The 21,149-nt window shown below is 44.4% G+C and overlaps 1 protein-coding gene across 2 annotated transcripts in view; it reads right to left on the minus strand.

The window, feature by feature from the left end:
• Nucleotides 1-1,355: 1,355 nt before the first annotated feature.
• Nucleotides 1,356-21,149, minus strand: part of CALB1 (calbindin 1) — a 242,345-nt gene continuing 222,551 nt past the window's right edge. For both annotated transcript variants that reach the window (XM_069621326.1, XM_069621327.1), the window contains exons 7-11: nucleotides 20,285-20,340; nucleotides 10,474-10,513; nucleotides 6,155-6,208; nucleotides 4,084-4,155; nucleotides 1,356-3,682 (exon numbers count right to left, since the gene is read on the minus strand). In XM_069621326.1, the coding sequence (XP_069477427.1) occupies nucleotides 3,569-3,682; nucleotides 4,084-4,155; nucleotides 6,155-6,208; nucleotides 10,474-10,513; nucleotides 20,285-20,340 (336 nt within the window). In that variant the 3' untranslated portion in view covers nucleotides 1,356-3,568. The remainder of the gene's footprint in view (nucleotides 3,683-4,083; nucleotides 4,156-6,154; nucleotides 6,209-10,473; nucleotides 10,514-20,284; nucleotides 20,341-21,149) is intronic.

Here is a 21,149-nt window from a genome sequence, read left to right on the forward strand (position 1 = left end):
ATTTCAGCAAAAGTGCAAATGTGGGTGTAGGTTTGTGGCTCTGTGTATGTTCCCTATACAATTCCACACTGTTTCACCAATCCGCACCACATTTTTCACAGTCACCTCTTAGGTCCGTCCAGACATTAATGGCTACAGGACATCTGGACACCCCACCCCTTTCACCGGAATTTCAGCAAAAGTGAAAATGTGGGTGTGGGTTTGTAGGTTTGTGGCTTCGTGTATGTTCCCTATACAGTTCCACACTGTTTTACCATGTTCTGCACAGTCACCTCCTGTTAGGACCCTGTGGCCATTACTGGCTACATGACATTTTTAGAGCCCACCCCTTCCCTAGATTTCAGCAAAGGTCTCTGGGTTTGTGGCTTCACGTATGTTCCCTATACAATTTCGCACTGTTTCATCAAATCAGCACCGCATTTTGCACAGTCACCTGTTAGTACCCTGCAGACATTACTGACTACATGTTTTGGACACCCCGCACCTTTCCCCGGATTTCAACAAAAGTGAAAATGTGGGTGTGGGTTTGCGTCTTCGCATATGTTCCCTATACAATTACACACTGTTTCACCAATCTGCACCAAATTTTGCAGAGTCACCTTTTAGGACCCTCTGGGCATTGCTGGCTACATGACATCTGGACACCCCACCCCTTTCCCCAGATTTCAGCAAAAGTGAAAATGTGAGTGTGGGTTTGTGGCTTTGCGTATGTTCCCTATACAATTCCCCACCATTTCACCAATCTGCACCAGATTTTGCACAGTTACCTGTACCAATGAGGGAATGAAAGCTCAGGCAATGTCGGGTATATCAGATAGTTATTTAATAAAAAATAAAAAGAGGGCTTTTACACCCTTTCCAGATGGTAATTCCTCAAAATCACATACCTTGTTTTAAGCAATACAATGGCTCAGGGCTCCGCTCATTATATGCTGGTGTGGGGAATGTATGGGATGGCATTTGGAAAGCTCATTTGACGTACAAAGATATTGTAACCTTTCTTTCGGTATACTTAGATGAATATGTACATCTAGTACAAAAACAGAAAAATGTTCAAATATAATTTATGAATGTAAGAATCTTCAGAGGATGAAGAAAACAACCGTACTTTCTGTGTAATATTGAAACCTTGAATTTCTCACAAAAAAGCAATTTTCCAAAATAAAATTACATTTGACCGAAGTAGGAGTCCTCTCCGTGGAAGGAGCAGTGACAGCCTTGGCAGGCGCATGCTTCAGCCTTAATGCAGGGAGACGTTAGCCTGGCTTGTCTCCCACCTGACCAGACAGTCAATTTCACTGCAAATGAAATGATGAAAATGCCCACACACACCCACACACAGACATCAGACTCCATTATTTTGGATAACATATTTATTGCTTTGATCACAATGAAATCCGGGACTTATAGAAACTAAACAGCAGCATTTCTTATTACAGAGCGTCTGATGAGAAACAGCAGCTAATGGGGGAGGGGGGTTAGGGGGGTAACAATGGGCTTAAACGTATGTAACAAGTTCTGCAAAACGATAAAGCTTACAAACTGTGAAAGAGAGCAATGAAAGTGACAAGACCTTGTGGAAAATGATGCTGAATCTTAGCCGCCTCATTACTGTGACCTGCCTACCTGACCCAGTTTCATCCATTTTTGAAGGAGAGCAGCGACGGACCACGTCGGTGAAACTTTGGATCAAGTACTGGCAAAAGGCACTCATCACATCATATGTAGATGCTGAAAGTAGGAAGTCCTAGATCGTTTGCGCAGGGTTCAGCAGATGCAGACACAGCAAGCGAACACTAATCAGCTCATTGTTGTGTTGTGATACATATATATGGATTTCTTTAAGTGAAATGGATGATCTGTGGCTACTGTAATTCGAAGGAAATACCACACCCAATGGACAGTGAGCACAGTCCCATCTCTGCACTCCTGGTGCCACATACGACCGCACATATGAAGACGCAGATGGTCCTATGATCCCAGGCTCCATTTTCAAAAGTCCTCGATCGAGGGAGATTTTGGTGAATTGTGCCACTTGTGTCTGAGGCTATCACTCAACATTTGAGGATGTGCCTTCACCTACAGCACATATGGAGACGCAAATGGCCCTATGATCCGAGGCCTCATTTTCAAGGGGCTTCGATCGAGGGAGATTTTGGTGAATTGTGGCACTAGTGTCTGAGGCTGTCACTCAACATTTGAGGATGTGCCTTCACCTACAGCACATATGGAGATGCAGATGGCCCTATGATCTGAGGCCTCATTTTCAAGGGGCTTCGATCGAGGGAGATTTTGGTGAATTGTGGCACTAGTGTCTGAGGCTGTCACTCAACATTTGAGGATGTGCCTTCACCTACAGCACATATGGAGATGCAGATGGCCCTATGATCTGAGGCCTCATTTTCAAGGGGCTTCGATCGAGGGAGATTTTGGTGAATTGTGGCACTAGTGTCTGAGGCTGTCACTCAACATTTGAGGATGTGCCTTCACCTACAGCACATATGGAGACGCAGATGGCCCTATGATCTCAGATCCCATTTTCAAGAGTATTTGGTGGTGGCCCTATTCTGCCCAGGAGGGCTATATAATTATAAAAAACAGTTGAACGGGTCAGTAGAACAAGCATACCACCTTACTGTCCATTTTCATATCACAGGATGTATGACAAGTACCACACCTTATTGTAATAGTACTTCTTTTATACGAATAGTAGCATGTATACCTACTTATTAGTTTCACAATGGGAGATTTTGGTGACTTGTGCCACTAGTGTTGGAGGCCGTCTCTCGACATTTGAGGACGTGCCTTCACCTACATGTGATTTGCTTGTTTTGATGATGATGATGTGTTGATATTTTCTCGTTGCCTGTTGGCTAGACACAAGATAGCATCTCTGTGTAGCCTCCACTGCCCCCGACATTTGAAATGTCGCATGGACAGATATTAAAATAATGTGTGCACCAAAAGATCTGCATGAGATATTGAGGACACTCTTCCATCGTATGACTTTTTATGCTGAACATGCTTTGATAATGAATTGAAATGACTATCTCTTTAAGCGTACCAACTTTCCTATAGCTATAACCTGGGCTAAAATATAAGCACATTGCTGTACATAAATGATACTCGCAGTCTAATTGTAACTGTTGATAACAAGCACTACGTCAGTTTGGTGACTGTAAACTCTCTTCCGTTTGTGACTATAGTTAATACAAGACTGGATAATCACAACTGCAAATGTTCTAACTCCCCGGCATACAGTCGTTTTCAATATGTCCTCTTTCTGTGTTTAGTAATGGAAAGGAAGAAATCAAGGTTTCTTTATTCAATATACAGAGTGGCCCAAATGCAGACATTCTTTTTTTTTTCTCCTTATTGTTACAAAAACTGTACATTACAAACAGTATAGAAACAAACCCAAAGGAATCTGCTGCACATCCTGGCTATGGATCTCTATTTGTAGTCAAATTTACAGATATAAAAAGAAAGTACAGCCTACTCTCTTATAGTGCACAGTTGACGTGTCGCTACGCTAGATCCTCAGATCGTTGGAGACGGTGGCGGGCCTCTAGTTTTCATCGGCGCAGAGGATTAGGGCCAGTTCTGTTCTGTAAAGCTTTCCTCCGTCGGACAAGGCCATGATGCTCTTCTTGTAGGAAGGGATGCTGTTGCTGTCTAAATCCTATTTACAAAACAGAAAAGCCAGCATAATCCATTTAAATCATCAAAATGAATGAGTGAGTACATTGCCAGCAAAACGCTGAATTAGTTGAGGGTTGCGGCCCTGCCGGAGTAACGACAAAACAGCGCTGTCGATAAGTAGTTCATCATTTAGATAGCGTGCAACAATTTACTGATAAATGCCAGATAATTCCCAGAGCGATTCAGGGCATCCCTGGGGATCCACCGCCAATTTCTTGACTTTGACATTTACATCCCTATTACTTCTACTAAGACTGCTTAATGCACTTCAGGAATTATGGCCGGCGGCTCTATTTATAACCACTTCCTTAAATGGATTAGAAGCTCTAAATCTCATTTAGAGTTTAAATTGCCAATTCTAAAAATATAGCCATTCATTACCTTTTTGTTCTTCTCGCACAGATCCTTCAGCAAAGCGTCCAGCTCGTTCTCATCTATGTAGCCGCTGCCGTCCTGAGTAGACAGAGAGAGGGAGGTGGGTGTTTTGGCCTATTTGGGGGAGTTTCATTTCTGCGGATATGCTTGCATTGACTTAGATGTCACATTCACAGGTATTTGTGTCAGTCTTTGTAGCATGACAAACAAACATTGGCAAAGACAACAGTTTTCCCTTTTTGTGTAGGCATGAGATAGGCATTTGCTGGGCAATAATATTGGCACTACCTGGCCATAAGGTGGCAACAGCTGGAAAATGATGTGATCACCTAGGCATATGGTGGCAGAGCACGCCTAATACATATACACAAGCCATTACTGTTGGCTTTGTCACTGCTTGTTTTTAAGAGGACTTCAGTACATGGAATAGATATAAATCACGTGGCTGAAGGCACTCCTGTTTACAGGATTTCTTTTTTACACCAATAGCGCATTTACAGCTGCAATAAGCCATTAATGCTTGTAAATAACACAGGCAGGCCAAAGTTTAACGTTACTGCTTGATGCATCTGGCTCAAAGAGATCCCTGCAGGGTGTGTTTTGGACAGGGAGGGGCACCCTATCGGTGGTATTTGGGTATTTTTCATGATTAGCATGGCCACGAGCATTCAATTGGAGGGCAAATAGCTATCAAACCACACCCACAAGCTGGGTGCCCCTCCTGACATGTCATACTGTACTCTTGCCAGGGCAATCATTTCAGCTTACAGGAGGCCTCTAAGCGCCACCTAATAGACAAAACATAAAAGGATGTGAACGGGGGTGGACAGCTTTGCCCAGTTGCAAAGTAAATTTGGAATGCGTAATTAACATTATTTCTACTTCACCCCTACAGCAAGTGTGGAATGAATACTCACACCCTTATTTCGGGTATCCGAATGCCACATTTCAAGGGCGCTAAGAAAACATCTAACCGCAGCAATAAGGATTAAATGAAAAATCTACATTTGCATGCAAGAGTGTTCTTAATAATGGTACAAATGCATAATGTGACTGAAGGGTTTTGACATACACTGTGGTGGTCTTGAGATGTACCTTATGTAGTCAAGGTCTAGAGGCATTCGGAACTGCTTTAACAGTATACACCTTCCTAACAAGCAGTGCCTTTAATTCCAAAACTGGTACAAGCACCTGCTTTGTGCGTGTGTAAACTGGAAATGTCATTGGTGTTTTTTCCAGAGTTCTAAAAAAGGCCTAGCCCAGTAGGTCATGCAGCAACCCTTGAAAAAAGCTGAGCCTTCATCTGCTGCCGCGTGATAGTGTGCAGAAAGCCACCCCAGCCTACAATACCCCACAGTGGTTGCGGCACCCAGGCTGAACCCACCCCCATAGGGTCTCTCGCCCTCACCAAAACAGTGCCCAGCCCCCTAAGAAGGAGCTTAGGACCTCTTCGGTAATGGGGATGCTCCCTCTTTGATTTGAGGTTCCTTAAAGCTCTTAGATGACACTCTGGCACCTCTCACAAAGTTGCCCATTGGAAATCCGTCATTCAATCAGTGATGGACTAGAGGCCTATGAGTCTGAGAATTCTCTACACATCTGCCGGCATCAGCAGGAATTGCTAGTGGATTCCACATGGGGGCGCCCCCTCCAAATGAGGAAACGCTGCGCTGCAGTGCCACTGGCTGTGCATTGCATAGTACCGGAAGGTGCACACGACAAACCAAGGCCTTTCTGGAATATGAAAGTGTCTGGTGTGCACAATGCTGTCTAGAAAGACGTGGTGCACTTCCGAGGACACTCTTCATAATACTGTCCCCACTTTTTAATACTGCACATATGAAATGTCCTGAAGCAAAACCGTTATATCTTCCTACTTAAAGGCAACCATGCCATTCATTAAGCTGTAATGCTTGAAATGTCATATAGCACAGCACCTCACCATTTCCATCAATAATGCTTTGATTATGTTCTCAATGATCAGCATCTAATACTGTGCTGATGCTTGCTTGCACGTTCCTATTACCCCCTGTTCACAAATAAAGTACAAAGCTGTAATTGTGTGGGATAAACTTACCTGATCATAGAGCTCAAAAGCTTTATTAAATTCTTTCCCGCACATTTTCACCCCCTAGAGAAACAAGAACCACATTGAAAAGGTGTGAGAGCAACATGACATGCTATCATGAACAATCCACAGGTCACTTGGATCAAGGGCTGGTTCAGCCTTGCTGACATTCAAACACGTGACTAAAGGTCACACAAAGATGTCTGAGACAATTGATTAAATGACTGAGCTATTTTATCCGCTATTGTGTGGAGATAACTTCAGATTGGCTGAGAGGAACAACAAGCTCAGTCCAACACCACTAGAGGCACTAATTCCAGCTGCCTGAGGCCGCTTGCAGAGGTCAGTGGACCCACAAGAACCAACAAGGGTCGATCTACAGGCTGATCATGTGTTCCTGGACAAGATTTATCGGGAAACTCACTTAGAGGCGTCCTACCGTGGGACCTCTTGTTAAGGATGGAAGGTTGGGTAGACCCCCGATCTTAATCAGTGCCATTTTGTAGCCTGAAGCTCCCCTTGCTGTGCTCCAACCCAGCTCCTTACCAAAATCGTGTGATCCTGCAGTTGCTGATTTCATAGTCAAAAGAGGACTGTCTTCCTTTTTCCTGTTTATAACCCTTTCCTGCGGCAGTACCTCTGGGTTAATTTGAACATTTAAGTGATTCCCTTAGACTTCCTACTTCCCTGGGCATACAGAGCAAAAGGTTGACAGAGCTAAAGGTTCTTGCAATGATCTTTTCCCTTTTTCATTCATGGTTCATTCCCTGTTAGCCCCGGTTTTCCATCGGTTCCACACAACAGGCCTCATAAAAAGCACAAATATTAAAATACAACTTCACCACAGCACTCCGCTAAAACAACTAATTACATATACCTGCATTCTTCTCAACTACCAATCTGCACCTGCTCACACACATGAAATCAATTAACTCATTAGCACACAGTCACCAGAAATACTTTTCATTACAGAAACATGGCTCAAACCCCACCACACACCTATTATTCCTGACCTGCTTCCCTCACACTATCTCATCCACCACAGAGACAGCCCACACAAACAAGGTGGTGGCATTGCTATCATATAGAAAGAGTAATTCACACTTTGCAACCCCACACACCCCATACACATCCTTTGAAGCACTCTCTCTCTCTCTTGCTTGCCTCCATCACACCCAAGCACCACCTTTCTCCTCCTCATTTACCCTCCAAACACACAAACCCAACTTCTAAAACAGCTGACTACACAACTGAAAACCAGAGCTCCCCTGCATCAATATCTACAATAGCGACTTCAACCCTGGTAGTTCCCATCCAGAGAGAACCCCATACTAAAGAGTATCCTCACTCCACCCCCCCCCCCCAAACACTTCACACAACTCATCACCTACAACACACAAACAGCTGGTAATACCTTGGAACTTAGATTTCAAGTAAAAACGATGTCTCGATGATAAATCGAATTTGGGTGTTGGGGTCCGATCACTTTGCTATCCGCTTCATGCTCACTCTCCCACACAAGATCCCCACCTGCCACACATCCCCCCATCCTAAGTCAAAAAACCAAACACATTACAGACACAGCCTTAGTACCACTCATACCATCCCTCTCCTCCCCACATGCACATCCCTCCACTCTCCTCAATAATTACAACACCATCATCACACAGGCCCTCGAACAAACTTGCCCCCCTCAAATCACAAAAGCCCAGCAGCCACCATCATAAACCATGGTTTAACATATCCCTCCTCTCTATCAAGCAGGAATCCACACGCCACCTTTACACCACTCAAACACTACTGCAACAAATAAAAAACTGCCATATGCAATTCCAAATCCACCCATTACCTCCAAGAACTCCAATCTGCCACCAACCATGTATAGAAACTTGTGTATAGGCGTGTTATAAATGCCATATCATATCATATATCATATCAACATCAGGCAAGCGCTCCCGCCTGCTCGCCAACTCCCACCCCCGGTTCCCAAACATCCCAACACATGGGACACCTTCCACCCCATCAAAACAGACACCCTCATTACCCTTACCACCAAAACAAAACCTGCACACGTCCTGAGGATGCATACTCACCTCAAGCTGCACCCAATTCCATCAGCACCCTCACTCCCCACTGGCTCAACATCATCAACTGATGCCTATCATGTAGTACTAATCCCTCTGCACTGGAAAAATCTCACCCCTCCTCAGAAAAAAACATCTCTCAGCCCCAAGCCCACCTCATCAATATCTTGCCACACCTCACCAGAATCAAGGACACTTTGTCACTACCCAACTGCAACAACAGATCACCAGAAACAACTTACTCAACCGCTTCCAATCTGCCTTTCAACCTGGACACAGCACTGAGACTGCTACACTTCACATCCGAGATGACCACACCAACATCATAGATAAAGGACACACAGCACTACATGTACTTCTTGACCTTTCTGCAGCTTTCAACACCATCGACCACACCATTCTATTCAGCATCCTATCCCACAGTATAGAACCCTTGGGCACCGTCCTCGACTGGCTCACCTCCTTCCTTACTGACAGGGCATACTTGGCCTCATTACGAGTCCGGCGGTAACCGCAGCGGTAAAACCGCCTGGTTACCGCCGGACTCGTATTACCATTCTGCCTCTGTGATTCCCGGAATTACCAGGGCATTACAACCTCAGTTTCCTGGGAATCACGGAGGCGGAATGGTGTTAATCCCCATTCCCATTGAGTCCTATGGGACTCAATGGGAATGGGGATCATGGAAAGACCGGCAGCATCTCGTAATGCTGCCGGTGTTTCCTCGTCCGCCTGCAGGCGGGCGGTGTTAAACCCGCCAGGTCAGACCTGGCGGGAACATCACCTCCCGCCTGCAGGAGTTGTGATCGCCCGCTATGGAAACAACGGTGGCGGCGGGTTTACCGCCACCGTTGTTTCCATACCGAGCGATTTGTAATGAGGCCCACTGTGTCTCCATGCCCCCTTTTACCGACCCAACCCTCAGTCAAGTACAAGTTACTGCAAGGCTCCTCCCTGTCTCCACTCCTCTTCAACCTATATGTTGAATATTTTGGAGAGACTCTTAGCAAACACAACATCCATTTCCACCAATACAAACACAACACACAAGTATACTTCCAAATCGAATCCCTCTCACAACTCCACATACTCAAAATCAGTTTCTCCACCATCAAAACCTGGATGGACACCTACTTCCTGAGGCTGAATCCTTCCAAAATGGAATATCTTTTTATCTGATCCCCCCAGACACAAACCCAAATTCACCCCCTGAATCGAAGAACTCAACATGGACAACACACATATATCCGTCTCCACACCTGTCAAATACCTGGCTTTACCATCAACCCTCACCTTTCCTTCACGCACCACATAGCTGCTGTCACCAAAACATTGAATCTTCAAATACACATCCTATATAAGATCAGATACATCCTTCCTTCTGATAACTTCTGCCATGCAGTCCAAGCACTAGTTGTCTCCAAGCTGGACTACGGCAGTGCTCTCATCATTGGACTCCCAGCCATACAAAATGCAGCAGCCAGCCTCATCCTCATCCTACACAAACATTCACACATCACCCTAGATCCAATGGCTTCAAATACCCCAAATAATTGCCTTCCAAAGATGCTGCTTTGTTTTCAAAGCCATCCACCACGAGCAAGCCAGCGTCGCCTACACATTCCACTTTGCAAACTACTGTGCACACAAAAACAAACATGCACCCACTGAGTACCCAGGGCACGAAACACCCTACCTCTTCACATCCACACTGCACCCTCCTCCACTTTAAAAAAGAGCCACAAAACAAACCTGTTTCCCACACGCATGCTCCTCTCAATCTCCTCTGCTACCACTTGCCTATCCTAATCTTTGTTCCCTCTCCTGAAAACATTTCATAATACTTGAACCTTGTAAGGCGCTCAGACATCCTCTGGGCAGGGGCATTGCTAAACAAAAAGTCTCATAAATAAATAAATAAATAAATATGTGCAGTACTATTTTGTCTAATGGTCCAGATTTAACTTTTGGGTGCTCAGTCATAACCACCTAGCAGCCCAAAGAGCTCTAATGAAGTAAAAAGAGTGTGGCAAAAACATGTTGCGAAGTATCTTTACCTAAGTCAGTTTCTGTCATGCCCCTTCATGGAAGTGTAACAGAATCGCTAATACACTTCCAGAAAAACTAGTAGTAATTGCAATAAGACCCTCCCTGCCAGTTGCAACATTTTGATTACAAGACTTACTTTCAGACCTGGTCAAAACAGGAAGTTGATTGTTAAATGCAAATGTAAAAAAAACGTACCTGGAATTTGAGGAGGAAGTTCTCTTGAACTGGTAGTAACCTTTAGGGAGGAAAAACAAATATGAATGCGTATGACTATTTTGTAAGTAAATTGTCTCATGACAGCACTTTCTTTCATTACCTAGTGATTATCAATGCAAATGTTTTGAGAGTTTCTAATGGACAGAAACATCACAACCAGGCCTCACTGAAGCTTTGGACACCCATGTGAGGAGAGTTGCAGAGCCAGCACATTGATAGGCACACCCAGGCAGAAATATTCTATCCAGAGCATCTTAGTCAGGAAGGCCACACCTTCCACTGGCTTCCACCATCCACACCATGACAGCATCAAGATTACCAGTGAGTTGGAGAGGAAGAAGCCTCACTCTGTCACCAACCAGGAAGGCTAGTCTTTGAATTGGGCAACCAAGAAGCTACTCCAGGTCATCGCTTATCTCCCTCAAAAGAAGGTCAAGTTGAATTCTTTGAAAGAAAAGGCATCTAAATCTATATCCTTAGCCCAAACAGTGATTGGAAATTGGTGACTACCATAATGTCAATGTGCCTGTCAAAGTGCAGATTTCTCCATCTACACTGCAACAGTGGCCCTGGATCAGTGTGGTGGTCTCACTAACAATGCACTGAAGTGAAGTCCTGGATTGTGAGGCCTGGGTCAGGGATTAAGGTGCATACAGGCATAATCCTGAGAGCAAAGGGGACTTGCTTCCCTGACAGGAATGAGCTCGGAATCCCAAACCTCTATGCTGGTGACTGCATGGTGCATGGGCTTGGTGCGCCTGCTGGGGCTTCATGCTGTTTGATTGAGTAAGGAGAGTAGGGAGCAGGATAGAGAATGTAATGAGACATACCACCCGGAGTACTAATGATTTCATATTCAATCTCTTGCCTGCTCAGGTGCATATCGCAAGGGGCTAATTCACAGAGTCAGTGGAGCAACAGGTCTGTGGCAGTGCCTAATAGTAGTTACTACTCAACTGACTCACTCACAGTGATTCTCCTTTCCAGTAAGAGCTAGGTGGAGGCACCACGGGGAGAATTTCCAAATGTTGCTACAGATCTGAGCTTTGACTCCAGTAGGTGTGTATTTATATATTTATATATGAGCACCACACACCGTGGGTAATAATAAGCAGCGCTCAGATACCTGAGGGTTCGTAGCGCTATATAAATGCCAAATTATTTATTATGTGAGATATTTATGTGAGGTGGATTGTAAAGCTAGGAGGTATATTGTTTATGGGGCCAACATCGATTTATAACCTTCCTGATTAAGGCGGCGCAAATATATAGATATTCTTATGATTTTGACTGTGGTTTCTTTATGAGAACCACAATGTTTAGCCAGCCCGGAATCACAGACTTCTGCTGGCTACCGCGAGGACGTGTCCACGGAGGAAAGGCAACTTCAGATCATTACAAAATAGGGAGACACCAATCGAAAGGGACCCCCTACAAGCTTAACCCAGGAGATCACATAATAGATTCTGCGCTCTTGGTCTCAAAATAATCAGAACAGAAGCCAAGCAGCCACAACTGCAGTGCAAAACTGGGGGATCAAATCTTTTAGAACACTGAAATCGACCCGCAGAACTTTGCACTGTCCAAGAGCATGTCGCCATAGGACACAACAAAGAACCCGACCACAGGGTGACCAGCAAGAGGCAAGAAACACAAAGCCTTTACATTAGAAGGGAAACACAGGAGGACGCTTGTACAGAGCAAGGGTCACCACATAAGATATGGTCCTGAGGAAAGTGGTGCAATCGTAGATCTGCCGAAAACACCAACTTACTCATAGTGGAGGAAGATTCAGTGTGTAGGAAGTGTACCAACACAAGACGTAGACCTGGATGCAAATGAGTTGTGTTTTTTATGGGTGTTTAGTGGTATTCACATCACAACGTGATTTAGTAAGTCTGGCTGTATTGTTAGACATCAGACTTCACGCTAGGATATATGCAAATTTGTAATTATGAATGCAGCCACAATGGTTTGGAAAATAAGAAATACCAGGGGGCGCATGGAGAAAGCACTATGTTTATGGAAATAATTGTGGAACATGTTGAATTGCGCTAAATAATTGAGGCAAAAAAACAAGTGGAAAAGGAATAACCAGTAAATTAAATGCTATTGGTTACTAGAAATGAGTTGAGAGAATTACTTTGGCATTTGATGAAATAAAAATTGATAAACAAGAAAGGATAAAAGGAAGAAAAATGTTGGGTACAAATGTGCAATTATAGCCATTGCCAGATTCCCCTGCTTCCATGGTACCCTCTTTCATCACCTTTTGCAGTTGCTCCTACAATGCAGTCCTGGCTGTGGCAGGCAGTTGTCTGACCTAATGCTTGATGCGAATCGCTGCTTGTAGGAGACGTATTTTGGGCACATAGTTCTTTATGCAGCCTAATGTCTCCAAAAATAGTTTGTGGCACTCGTTCTTGGACAGTGAAATTCCTTCAAATTTTAAGAACACGACTTGACCCATTGAATGGGGATCCAGTTTAATATTCAGCTTAGCTTGATGACCCCATCCCACACAGCTGATCCTTTCTTTGAGAAATACACTTTGGTTTTGGTTGTGCAAAATGCCCAGAGCGACTTATGTATCCTAGCAATTGTATGCTGGCACCTCAAAACTCGTTTGGTTGCTGTTTCGTTTTGAGTACTTCCACTTCTTGTTTTCCTATCATTTTCTTGTACCTACATATGTATGGGTAGTATGGTCAGGTCTGACCCAGAGTAAGGCATCAGATGGTTTCTTTGAAATTGAGTTGTACAACACAGTGAGGTTTTTCTCTCCTGGAGCATCTGAGATTTTATCATAAGAACAGTTCAGATACCCTCATCAGATGATTCTTCCTCTCTCCTTTCGTCTCTTCGTTCGACCGTTGTTACCTTTCTTTTCCTCCATCTGCACACTTTAGCAAAATGCCCTGTCTTTTTGCAATTGGCATACTCCTTACCTCTCACCAGACTTTGCATGTGATTTGCTCTGTGTCTTGCCCTGCCACACCAGTGGCATCTTAGAGGTTCTTTCCCTCAGTCGTTCTCTTCTCTGGTGTCATTTATCCACCTGGTCGTCTATCGACCCCTTCGGTATTGAACGGTGTGCACCTCATTGCTCAACGTGATTCCCACCAATTCCTTTCGCCTTAGAATTGTTTCTTTGCAGCTCTGGCTATATGAATTGCTTTATCAAGTTTGAGTTCTTTCTCTAATATGTATTTATCGTGAGACTTTTTACTGTTTCAAGTGCACAGTTAGCAAATCACATATCATATTCTGCACGTTGTTACCAAATTCGGACAACGCCATCATTTATTGTAGTCTGTTGATGTAATCCTCTATCAGTTCAGCATTATCTCGCTTTCTAGTGTGCCTGCCTCATCACCAATTATGTAGTGGCCTTGCCTACCAATAAAGGGCTTGACTAGCTGTTCAGTTGTAATTGCGTTTTAATATTTACACATGCGTGAATGTGGCACGGGTAGTATAGCTCAGTGGCAACGTGCTCATCTTGGAAGCAAGATGATGCAGAGCAACACAGGTTTGATTCCCGGGTCTGCGCTTTTCATAAAAAAACAATTATAATTATGAATTATCATGCAAGTATTAGGTACATGATTTTTTGTATGATGTGAGTCCTGAGTGCGCAGCCGCGAGGAGCACAGGAGTGGAGCATCCTGCTCCACTCCCTGTTTCTCTCTTCACACACCTCTTACGCTCATGCTGACTGCCGCTCTCATGAGACCTCGTTTGTCGAGATCTCGCGAGACTGACGCTCTACAAGGTTCCTTTTCCTGTTTGTTTATTTTTGTTCCATGTTCAACACGCTCCCTGCTCTACCAGGGAACTTACGTTGGACAAAGTCTCATTCCTTACACGAGGGCCCGGGAGTCGAGGCGCTAAACATATGAGCTCAAGGTGCTCATCCCATTTCACATTTTATTCTCACCTTCCTCTGCCGAGCTAGGGAAGCCAGGTCGTGCTCTTTTCACCGCCATTGTTTTTTCCCTCCTAACGCAATCTCCGGTCTGGCAGAAAATACACTTTCTCTGACAGCGTCTCATTTCACGGGTCTTTTGTACTACTGTTTTTGGTGCAGCTGTGTTCAGAATTTTATTCCAGCGAGCAGGGATGGATAACTGCAAGTTTATTTCTTTTCCTGACTTTCATCTTCAAAATGAGTTCCCTCTAATGTGAGGTAGCAGTCAACAATTGCACACCAGTCCTCTGTGAAACATACTCTTGCTCTCCTTCCTTTCAATCACCTTGTACTAATTGCCCCATGAAAGGTCCCCCGGCCCCTCATATTGCCCCTACAAACTGACACCTTCTGGACTCATCCACTAGGTTCGTCTTCAATCCCTTCCGCCGCCTATCCCAAACACAGCTTCCCTCACAACCCCATCGTAGAACCTCCTCAACCACAGATGTAGGACTATATGGACCCCAAACCCACATCACAGTCCATGTTCTTTCAGAGCCTCCACCCGACCCACCTAACTTGAGGCTAGTGTTCGTTCTAACCCACCATTCTTTCACACCTCACCTCTACAAAAGGCCAACCAGCCTTGCAATGTATACTCCTCGCCTAGGCAGCTGTATAATGAGCTCCTTTCTCAGAAGAGTCACTGCCACTCAGCCTAGACTCTTGAAACCCTTGACCATTTGCACACCTTTGTAACCCACCTGTAAAACCTCTGCACACCAGAACTGCTCACTCACAACATAATCTCCTGAACATCTTTTCACTCTCTCCCTCGAGATGCCATTTATTACCTGGGATACACTCAACTTCATTATCCAGATTAGCAAATACATCATGCCTTGACCCTATCAACATTTTACATACAACCAACAACGTTATGCCTCCACATCCGAACCACTACCTCTCCATAAAAAACGACTACTCTGCCCTCTGCCAATAGTCGTTGCACCCCCATTCTTCAAATCAGGGGTCAAGTCCTAAAAATGTAAGTGGGGGGACTCATCAACAAATGCAAGGGAATGCGACATCGCCAGAAATTAGCACATCAATGTGAAATATGCACATTTCATTAAATTGGCTTTGCATAACCACCCAAATAGCATAGGACGAATGGCATTTGCCTTTCACAAAAGCAACACACAAACAAAACCAAGAGAGGATATTTTCTTCTAATAGTGTTTTTGACAATGTTAAAAGATGTGCATGTTTTGAACTCGAAGAACCAATACAAATGTTTTCCCTGGGACTTGCAGTACCGAAATGAGACATTTTGCCTTTAGTTGTCTGTTAATTTTCATCAGGTTATATAGTGCAGTGGTGAAGTGTCCAGCCTACAAACCTGATAACTGTGGTTTGATCCTCGTGGTCGGCTTTAATGCATAAATTCAAAGAGGACATTCAATGTTTCTCATTTTAGCTGGGGGGGACTGAGTCCACCCTCTGAAAAAAGTGGCGGGACTCTGTCCCCCCACGTGTACGCTCGACTTGAGCCCTGCCTCAAATGCTTCCCCCTTACTGCATGAACACCTTCCACACCTGCAGCTGGGTTTCCATGTCACCCACTCTCCTAACGTGTTCATGCAAACCAAAACCCTGCCAAGTCCAAATCCTAATGATCCTGCCTTCATAACTCGGCTGGCCATCCGGTACACTCGACAAGGGCAAATGTATCCAAATCTGAAATCTCACTGGAGGGGACTGTCAATGTTCACTTGAGTATAAAATGTCTCTCCAGGCAATTTTTATAATTTGTATTTGGAAGTGTGATAAAGGGGATGGGCATGTAAGCCCACCCCACTCTCCTACTCCGCCTGGTAAATCATTTGAAATCCTCTGGAATGGTATAAGTGGTGCTAATCATTTCTGCCACTTTTGCTGCCACATTTGACTGATCTGGGGTTTGGAGGTTTGGAAAAAGACCTTGACCTCACAAGAAAAAAAGAAAGATTGCAGCCACAGTGAAAGCAAAAGTGGCAGTGGTCTAGCTATCGTACACAATGACTTCACCACAATCTCTTACATTTTACAAGACGTAGTCAGCCTCAAATAAATGCTACCATTAAACACTCACGGCAGCACATTAGCCCTGTCAACCATTTCCCCAGGCTTGTTCCATGGGAATCTCATCAACAGTCTTTTCTAAATTCATTCTGAACACTTAGAACTTTATCTGGGAAACGTCCTAGAGAAGAAGAGATTATAGACCACTGCTGCCTTTTCCAGGATTTCTCTCTAATCAGTTCAGAAACCGACAAGCCATAACACATCTTCAACGTCGCACTCATGCCTCTTGCTCTTACAGACCACCACTAAACGGATATCCTATCATTCACCAATATCATGTCCCAAACCACCTAGAAAAAAATCCCTGACATGGAGCAGTCTAAAGATTAAACTTACTAGTGCTTAATAGCTAGCTGTAACCCTTTCTAAATCCAAATGTCCTGCCCCCAGAACCATGACAGGTCCGCCATAGTATTATCCACCATGGACTGGCCACAATAAATACTTGAACTTCATCCAAGCAAATGCAAACCGATTGCACACACAAGGAACCTTGGTTCAACACACACACACACACACTTTAGCTCCCTTCAACGAGTGAGCCACAAGCGGAGAATGCAGTGAGAGTCCAGAACAGAGTAAGATCAACTGGCAACAATTCTAAAATCCTCTTCTATAATAAAGCCTTTCTGAAAGCAAGCTGATCCCACATCATAACACATTTGGACAAGGTTAGCAGGAATGCTATTCAGGAGCGTAAGATCTAAACATCTCCAAATTCAAAAGCTCGAGTCTCGGATTATTTTGTCATTGTGCAGCACACAGAATAAGATGTTTTTGATGTATAAGATCTATGGATCCCAAAAAAGAATGTACTAATCCTTCTGAGGAATCACTGCTTGCTACAATGACCGTCTCCTCCACTAAAAGATCATGGCCTGCAAACATGATATAGATCCGAGCCTCGATAGACATGGATGGCTTCTAAGTTGATACCTGCCACTCTTCACTGATCAAAGGTAATGCAGTGTAGTCCCTCCTCTTCCGACTCAAATCATAGATTTGTGCATAAATACAGGGTGCGGGAAAGCAGCCTGCAATCGAGGCCTTGGTAAAGTTTGTTTTCTTTAAAGTCGCCCTGGGCCAATCCCTTGTTTTTGTGAACTTTGGGTCCATTGCTAAATGCCCTAGATCATGGAGTCGATGCCACAATTCTGCTTAAAACTGCCGCAAACATGCACAATATTCTGCTTTCGCTTACACTTGTTCATGGCTAGTGAGTCGGACATGACTGTTATAGGTAATCAGGAAATTTGCCAGCAACTTAAGGTACCATTTCAAAGCGTCGTAATGTAGGTGGTATTCAGACCGTGGCTGCCGTCTCCACTCCAGCCCGTACCCTTTACGTGATGCTCAAAGAGTGCACAGTAACCTGTGCTGAAATAGAAGCGCAGCCCGGGATCATATTTTATAATTAATGTACCAACTTATAACAGCCGGCAGCTGCAGTCTGCCCCAACTCCCCACCTTACCAACAACAATGAATGGGGCCCCAACCATTGTATTTTACTACCTCAAGTAGTACCCGTTGTTATGGATATGTCTAGCACACCCAAAAATGTTCCTAAACTAGGGTCCACCCTGCTGGCCCTGGTTTGCCAGAGGTGGCTAAACAGGTTCCCTTGCTCCTTATGTGTCCTTTCAATGCTATTGTACTGATGCACGTTTTGTTGCTGGTAGTGTCCTTAGCGAAGTGTGCACTCCCTGCTTAGGACAGGTGCCCTCACATTGGCACACCACCCCAGGGCAAGGTATCCCACAACATGGCAGGGGAATGGGCACTGACCCCTCCCCGCCCCTTTCGAAGAACCTGTATTGACGGAATGTGGAATGCCCCAGTCGTCCTCACACCCTGCCGGGTGTCCGCTTAGAGACATATACAGTCACTCTACTCAGATGTACACCAACAATGTTGGGCAGATCCTGCTCAGTCCTGCACAGCAATGCCCATCTTCATAATGCTGCTGAGGCATCCTCTTGGGCACTGCGTGTGCCGTGCACTTCATGTTTTGGTCCACCCCGCCTCGCCACTCCTTCTCCATGCAGTCACCATGACTTCATGCAACTGCGTCTTTATCTCCTCCTGAACCTTCAGGGTCGGCCTGTACCCCCTACCTCAGATGTTATGTTGACTTTAAAGTCCGGCGTGTGGCATGGCTTTCAAGTCCTGTCAGCAGCTCCTCTTCAGCTGCACCCCAGAAGCAGTATTACTCGAGAAGGCCCTCTGCCTTTCAGGGAAGATATTTTTGCGCGCGGGCAATGCTGGCTTTGTGTTTCCGATCCACACCCCCATAAGCCCTCTGGCAGCGGAACCCTGGAGGATGCCTCGCTCACTGGAGTTACACATTTGTGGCCAGGAATAAAAACATTGTTTTCTTTTTCAAATAAGATTGAGTGACATTTCAAACACTTGCCCAACTGGCCTTACAAAACCAGCAGAAGCCTCTCCTCCCTATTCATAACATAGTGGCAGATTAAAAACCTTTTTACCCACCATTATTTTAATGAATATTGATTCTGATTGGAATGTGCATTGATGCAATTGTCTGACGCATATTTTAGTTATTTCTTCACACTTTATCCAGCCACCAAATGTTTGCGCTGGCTGTCTGCGGCACATGTAGCAGGACTGGAAAGGTGCAGGTCCACACTGAAAGAAGAACATTACAGCTAATGTATCTGATGTGGGTCCAGTGATACCCAACTCCTCACCTCCTGTTTTGCCAACTGAAAGATAATACCTTTCAGATGGCGAAAGCTATAGAAAACGTGTCTGATCATTAGCGCCTTGGCCATCAGTCTGAACTGGGCAGCAATGACGTGTTCGGAAATGTAGAGTTCCTTGCTGATCCTCTAGAAGGAGAAGATGTGATGGGGCACCAGAAACCCCAGGCTGCATCACAAGAGTAGATATAGGTGGCAGGTATTTGAAAGGACACATCATATTGCCGGCGTGTCTTTTGGGGAATTGTTATATGGCTTTCACCCAAACCCAAGATCGTTTTTTTCATGCCATGGGTGTTTCTTCCAGGATCTAGTTAGGGAAGGGAACTTTCTTCATTCTTAACTATCCAGGCTTGTCTGAAGGTGCCTGTCTGGGAGCTCATAACCTGAATCCTATTGGACACCACACTGCCAATAGGATGTTGGCAACAGTTCTTGTAAGGGAGGGCAGAAGCCAGGAAAAGATTTCTATGTCTACCGAGGCTGGGTTGAATTTGCTGAAGACCTTTCACCCAGTTCCCAGCAAGAGCTGGCTGACCTCTTTTCTTGCCGAGGGGCAAATTGAGTTTTCAGAGAAAGTTGGCCAATCGTACTGCAGGATTTTGTGCCGAGACTAACTAGGCAGCCAAACTGTAGTCATTCTTAGCACATACTGTTCATATGTAAATTAAGTGCCAACTTCAATATGAAACCGAGTAAATGAAAGGGAGCTATGACACAACAGAGCTCCAGCATCAGTGGCTGCCCCATAACTGAGGCAACATGTGTCCACGAAGCATCAGGAGGATATCTCAGGGGCAACGTGCTCGCCTTGGAAGCAAGACGACACAGAGCAACACAGGTTCGATCCCCGGGTCCACGCCTAGAAACAACTGGGTATTAAGTGTGTTATAAATAACCTATCATATCATAACTATTTAAGAAGCAGTTTTGATCAGGCAAGCCATTTCCCTATCTAATATGTAAGGATTTCTTTTAGCATGGGGCCAGGGTCACAATATATGTCCTTTTTATATATGCACTTACCTGGCCAATTCTGTCAATCCCAGCTTTCCATCATTGTTTGAATCAAACATTCTGAGCTGAAAAAATAATGTGAGTTCTTTAGGTTCTTGTAGGAATGGAAATGCCATAATCATTAACTACCACATGATTTTCCCTGAAATGTCAGCGCTCATGATCTAAGTTATCGCCTGCTCATCGAAAGCAAAGAGATTATTCCAATAGTAGGTTAACTGGTGCATATGAGAGTACTTTATAAAACTAGGTTATGAGACACTAATCTCACCAAAAAAAGTAAATGAACTCGTTATTGCATCAAACCTTTGACAGATAGAATGTTCTATTTACTATACTCTGCAATGATTTCAGTGTCTATCCATAATAATTAACCAACAATGATGTGCCCAAGACTCTTGAAACCTGGTCAAGGGCACAGCCCATCGCAGATAATGGCAAACAGTAGTGGAAACTGACCCTCTGTACCAGGGAGTGAGCATTTCCCAACCGAATGGAAATTAAATAGATACAGTCATGCTTAGCTATATTTTCTCACTACTTGGATTCCAATCTCAAAACGTGTTTTGTGAAAACTCACTGAATAGTGTTCACAATTACTCCAAGTACCTTTCACGCCACAGAAGCGCATACATGTGGTTTTATAGAAGCTGTTATGTTTGACTGCAGCAATAATGTTATAAGTTAAACATAAATAAATACACACGATGCAGCTATGCAATTATGATAAAACCAGATAATCTATGTCAAACTATTGTTTCACATGTTAGTAAATGGGGCCTAAATGTGTTTACATGCCACTGTAAGGCTGGCAGCAAAACTCTTAGGGGTAGAAACGGAAGTCCAGGGGGGCGGGGGGGGGGGGTTGGCCAAA

This window comes from Ambystoma mexicanum, chromosome 5q, assembly GCF_040938575.1.
Source record: "Ambystoma mexicanum isolate Mex_15411 chromosome 5q, UKY_AmexF1_1, whole genome shotgun sequence".
NCBI classification, from domain to species: Eukaryota; Metazoa; Chordata; class Amphibia; order Caudata; family Ambystomatidae; genus Ambystoma; species Ambystoma mexicanum.